The following is a 6,000-nucleotide window of genomic DNA, read 5'->3' as shown; positions in this document are numbered from 1 at the left end:
TGCTCAGTGCCCGTCACTCTGCCACGGATATCAAACTGTCCAGCTCTGTGCCTACAATAGAACCTGCCTTCCTCACCAGTTTGTCCAGGCGTGAGGCGTCCCTCTTCTTTATGCTGCCTCCCCAGCACATCACCATGTAGAAGAGGGCGCTCACCACAACCGTCTGGTAGAACATCTGCAGCATCTTACTGCAGATGTTGAAGGACGCCAACCTTATATGGAAGTATAGTTGGCTCTGACCTTTCTTACACAGAGCATCAGTATTGGCAGTCCAGTCCAATTTATCATCCAGTAGCACTCCCAAGTATTCATAGATGTAGATGTATAAATATGTAGATGGGTGTGAATATGTTGTGTTTGTCTGTACAGAGTCAATGAAGTGCTTTAAAAGTAGTCAGAAAGGGCATAAGGCAAACAAATGTAAGCACAGTGAGATAAAAGATAACTGAGGTACATCAGGAACATCCAGTGAGCACTGAGAACTCTTTAAGGAGAACATTGGATGACAAAGTGAAAGGTTCAGTGACTGGGGAATCAGACATGGAGGACAAATTGGTATTTAAATCTGAAGCAATGAATAGAGATCAAGGTGAAATGAAAACAGGAGAAAGTGTTTCAGTAACACCAGGATATGGAACAGGTGAGCCAGTGATGACCAGCAGAGAGCCAGAGAAAGAAACATGTCGAAGTGCAAACACAGAAGAGAGAGCACCAGCTAGAACTGATAGAATGTTTGAAGACAGTGTTAGTAAAAATGTGGAGGAGGAGGTGTCAGTCGTTAAAGTGGCACCAGAGGACAAAGTCCTAAAGAGGGCACTGCTGTGCCTCCTCTCAAAACAAATGTAAAAGGTGAGGAGAGCCTTGGTGGGCAGCCACTGACTCTGAGAACACATGGGATGGTGGTCAACAAGTGATGCTTACTGAAGAACAATATAGTAAACAGGGCCACAGGGTAAAGAAAAGAAAAGAAAAGATAAAAGTCAAAGCTACTAGTAGTGGACTAGCAAAACAAAGTAACAAGGCAAAGGGTTTGGTTACCACCATCACTGGTCTGCAGAGCACAGACAGCAGCAAAAGTAAAAGTACTGTGTGAGGAAGAAGAGGATGAGGACAATGACTCTGATGAGTCTGTCTCATCAATCAGGGCTGACTGGCCATCTCACATGTGCCTACATGGCGTTAAAGTACTGAGAGCATCATGCAGTTTCTGGAGTTTGTGGAAGGGAAATGTGTGGTCAGCATTGTCAACCACTTTCCTGACTTGACTTTATTCTCAAGCTTGGCAATACATGTGAAGCACTGGGCTGTTAAATTAGGAATAGCTAAATAAGAGGTGCTACGTTTGAAGAACATTGTCAGCAAAGTGAAACACTCCTTCAAATCACAAACACAATGATAACAGACTGATTAGTACCACAGCACTAAAGTGGGCCGAGTGTCAGTGTGCTATGAGGGGCTGTAGTGCAGTGGAAACAAGCAAAGCAGTCTGGCCTTGACGTTCATGAAGTCTGAACTAACACAAGATGTGGGAGATCAAAGCTCATAAAAAGACAGGAGGAGTAGTGAAGAGGAGCAAAGTCCTCAGATGAAGCTCATTATTTAGTGATCAGCTCACCATCTGATCCTCACCTGTGGTCATGAGCTCTGAGTAGTGACTGAATGAAGAAGATTAGGAGGACAAGGGGCTGAGGATTCTGCACTGGACCACTAAACTCCCTCACATGAAGAAGGTGAGGACTTTAGGAATACACAAGGAACTCTGAACAGAACCACCACAGGCGGTAGATGAGGAGGTCTGGGCATGTGGTGAGTGTAACAAGAAATAAAAAGAATTAAACTCAGTAATCAATGCATCATTGTGAAAAATCAAACCTCCAGCATCCTGGCCATCCATTTTTTTCCCAGTCTGTCTGCTAACACTGCAAATGAATTGGAGATTCCTTAATTTTCTGGGATTCTTCAAATTGTGAACAGTCCTACACACTCTCGTAATCACACTTTAGATTTAATTCTCAGCCACTATTGTCACATTCACACAACATAATGCTTCCGCCCCTTTCATGTTTCAAATCGTTGCTTGATTACTAACTAATGCAGTTTAAAATTGAGACTTTTCATCCATCCTTTTTAATCTGCTGATGTACACCAGTGGTATCAGCTCATCGTCTGCACAAGGGGGCTTTAATGACTCTAAGAGTCTAAAACAGAAACAACAGGGTAAGGTCTGGGTGGTTCAGATGTGTTGTAAAGGATCATCAAGAATAGGATGACCTAATTATCACATAATTAGTGTCTGACATCACTTCCTGTTAAGTGGGTGGGGCTTATTAGAAGGTCCTATGACAGTGGAGATCAGTGCTCCCAGTGACTCTCATTTACACAAAGTGCCTTCACAGATCAAACTGAACTCGTCAAAGTCGCATCACTCACCAGACTTTACTGCAGTAGCTGAGCCCCAGCGCCAGTCTCCTGATACACTGTGGGGTCAGAGGTGTCTCTGACAGGTAAAGTTCTTTAAGTTCTCCACAGCAGCTGATGACAGACGCCAACGCAGCACAGTCCACAGCAGATAAAGTTGTCTTTCTAAAGTCCATCTTTAAATCCTTCCCAATGGCGTCTCTAATTAACTCCTTATTCTGAGTCTCACAGAGCCAGTAACAAACTCGCACAGCTTCTCTTTTATGTCCCCCTTGTAGCTTTCTTTTAGCTTTCTGCTTCACCCACTCTTGTATGCGCTTTAGGTTGTTCCCTTCAGACTTCCCCAGGATTCTCTCTACTGTTTCAAGCACAGAACACCAAACCAGTCCTGCCATGAATCGAGTAACAATCTCAAATCGTCCATCTTTACACGAGTCCCACTTCTTCAGGATTTCTTCAATGTCCCCTGATGGCTCAAGGTAGAAGGAGCAGGCGGCCATGAACTCTTGCAGGTTGAACTGGTAGAACGTGTATGTTGTGTGCTCCAAGGTGCTTTGCTTCTGCAGTAACCCAGAGAGGAATGGAGAGGACAAGTCTGTCTGGAGACCAAAGGTGGACATCTCTTGCTTCTCATTAAACACATGAATCCTGTTTTCCAGCCCATAATACGCCATTTTTCCCAGTTTGACCAGAATCATTCTCTGGTTTTTGACTTCTTGTCTGTGATTGGTCAGGATGTTGTGAAGGAACATCATAATGATCTCAGTGACAGTTCTGGGGGCAGCTCTTTGCTCTTTTTCAGGTGTCATGAAGTGGCTCTTCAGTGCAGAGGAGATAATCCAGCAGTATGATGGGCTGAAGCACATGGTGTACAGGATGATGTTCTCTTTGACATACTGAAAAGCCTCAGCACCCAGAGCAGCATCACCAAAGAACTTCTTAAAGTACATCAGCTTTTGCTCAGGGAAGAACCCCAGGATCTCTATAAATCGATCAGTTTTCTTTATGTCCACAGCCTCCAAGGCTCTTGGTCTGCTTGTTATCAGGACTGAACAGCCCTTCAGTAATGTCCGACTGACCAGACTGGTGACCAGGATGTGGACAGGCACCTCAACGTCTGGGTTTGAGCAGAGCTGACTCGTTGTGAAGTCCAGTTTGTGTTTGTACTCCTCCAGCCCATCGAATATAAACAGGAGAGATTCAGGATTCTTCAGAACGTCTTTCAGTGGATCATTACTGAGATATTTATAGTGCCTTTCAATCAGTTTGATCAGTGACATTTGTGTCTCATTCACATTGTCTAAGAGGTTAAGTTCTCTAAATTTAAATAGGAGCACAAATGCAAACCTCTGGTACTGAGTGCCTCTGGCCCAGTCATACATGATCTTCTGTACCATGGTGGTCTTCCCAATTCCGGCCATCCCACTAACCACTATGATATTGACTGGATTTGCACTTACATGACTTTTCCTAAACAGCTGCTCAATCCAGATTCGCTCACATTTCTCTGCTGCTCCTTCCTCCATGAGCTCTTCATGAATCCTCCCAGTTTTCATAAGTTCATGTTCAGTCTCCTTACGGTTTCTTGTGTCCTGTTTAATGGCCACCAACTCTGTGTATCGAGTCTCAAAGCCCACAGCTGTGGTGTGTGGATCTCCAGGAGAAGCCTGAGCATCCAGAGTTCTTGTGGATTCAGACACAGTGAGTCTGTGTGTCTCATGGAGATCTGGAAGTCAAAATGAGAATAGATGAGGAGACAACAACAACATTCATTTCTATAGCACATTTTCATACAAGAAGTAGCTCAAAGTGCTTTACATAATGAAGAAAAGAAAAATAAAAGACAAAATAAGAAATTAAAATAAGACATTAGTTAACATAGAAAAGGAGTAAGGTCCGATGGTCAGGGTGGACAGAAAAAACAGAAAAAAAAACTCCAAACGGCTGGAGAAAAAAAAATCTGCAGGGGTTCCAGGCCACGGGATGAACACAGGACTGGAGGAACTGCTGAGCAGATGTGTAAAAGAAAGGAGTTACCTTTAATATGAGGGTCAAGGGCAGGTGGCTTGTTTTTGGTGTCGATCTCCTCTAAGAGTTTCTTTCCTGAGATAAAAGAAATAAAGACAGACGGGTCAATCACAACAGTGAGGGGGCCATCCTGGATGAAGCTTTACTTCCTTTAAAATATGAATGTTTGAACTTTATAAAACTGGGCTCCATTATTGAAAATGTGTATACATTTGATGCATTGGTGACATACATGAAATGGGACACGTGGGCCAGACCAGGGACACGTATCCAGTTTGTCTGGGAGCCATTAGTCCTTCACATGAGGGAGACCTCAGAAATAAGAAACTCCAAAGAGTAGAATAGCGGGCATATTGAGGGCAATGCCAATGTGAAGAATCCAGAGCAGGACACAGAAAGGACAAATTAGAACATCTGGACATGATGACAATGTAGATGAAAACAGGACACTTCCAACATATAATTCTTCTCATTTATGTACATTAAGCTTCATTGTCTACAAATCCCCCACTCCTGTGTTCTTTTCAGGTACTTCTCTAACAATTCAACTGATTCTTCATTATCTGTCCTTCCTATTATGGAATCATTTGTTAAACCTAACCTGTTTACTGATGATATTCTTATCAGACTGTTTATGTATATTGTAAAGAGCTCCAGCCCCAGCACTGACACCTGAAGCACACCACATTTAGCATCACCTCATTCAGAAGAAATCTACCTACACAAGTTCACCAAGCATCTCAATGAATAAGGTAATGGGTCCTCTTATTCAACAAGATGCACAGTTTCGCTGTAATCTTCTGTTTCTAGATGTTTCTCTTATCCCATCAACAGGAGAGGGTGTAATAACGACAGTCTTCAACTGCTTCTTCAAGCCATTCCTTCAGAGACTCTCTTCTTCTTGGCCTGTGGAACTGTCAGTTTGTAGTTGACAAAGTAGACTTTATTCTGGCATTGGCCACCCAATGTGTTCTCCAGGTTGTGGCACTGACATTGAGATGTGGATCTATCCAGAAAATATGGCAACACTTAAAGCACTTTCCCTCAGCTTCAACTTCTATTATACCTGACAGGTTTAAAAGTTTCCAAGAACAGGAGGTTGACATCCCTGGGTGCTAGCCATGAACGCTACCTTCAAGTCTCATGAAATCACTGTGGCCTACCATATTAACATAAATATTGTTGTTCTTTATCATCCTCCAATCTGCTAAGGAGCTCCAATAAGCTGGACGTGCTTCTCTCTTCCATCCCAGATGATGGAAGTTCACTTCTACTCCTTGTTGTCCAGAACATCAACTTGGACAGTCCAACTTCTAGTAACCTCCTCACTCTTCTTTATTATTTCAACCAGTTACAGCTGCAAAGACCACCAACTGACAAAACTGGCAAACTGCTGGACTTGTTCTTTCACTGAACTGCACCCCCTTAAATGGAACTGTTACTCCATTATACACATCAGACCACTATTCAATTCAATTCTCCATGTTTCTTCCTGCTTCTCCCATTGCACTTCCTCCTACTGTGTCCTCCTGCTGTCACCTCAGCTCACTCTCT

The 6,000-nt window shown here is 43.2% G+C and overlaps 1 protein-coding gene across 2 annotated transcripts in view; it reads right to left on the bottom strand.

The window, feature by feature from the left end:
* Nucleotides 1–227: 227 nt before the first annotated feature.
* The window catches only part of LOC120520792 (NACHT, LRR and PYD domains-containing protein 3-like), a 69,306-nt gene continuing 63,533 nt past the window's right edge, over nt 228–6,000 (bottom strand). For both annotated transcript variants that reach the window (XM_039742875.1, XM_039742876.1), the window contains 2 exons: nt 4,456–4,521; nt 228–4,144 (listed from right to left, as the gene is read on the bottom strand). In XM_039742875.1, coding sequence (XP_039598809.1) covers nt 2,427–4,144; nt 4,456–4,521 — 1,784 coding nt within the window. In that variant the 3' untranslated portion in view covers nt 228–2,426. The remainder of the gene's footprint in view (nt 4,145–4,455; nt 4,522–6,000) is intronic.

Source organism: Polypterus senegalus, unplaced genomic scaffold, assembly GCF_016835505.1.
Source record: "Polypterus senegalus isolate Bchr_013 unplaced genomic scaffold, ASM1683550v1 scaffold_5160, whole genome shotgun sequence".
NCBI lineage: Eukaryota > Metazoa > Chordata > Cladistia > Polypteriformes > Polypteridae > Polypterus > Polypterus senegalus.
The sequence above is the reverse complement of the archived record's forward strand: the minus strand, read 5'-3'. Positions and strand labels throughout refer to the sequence as shown.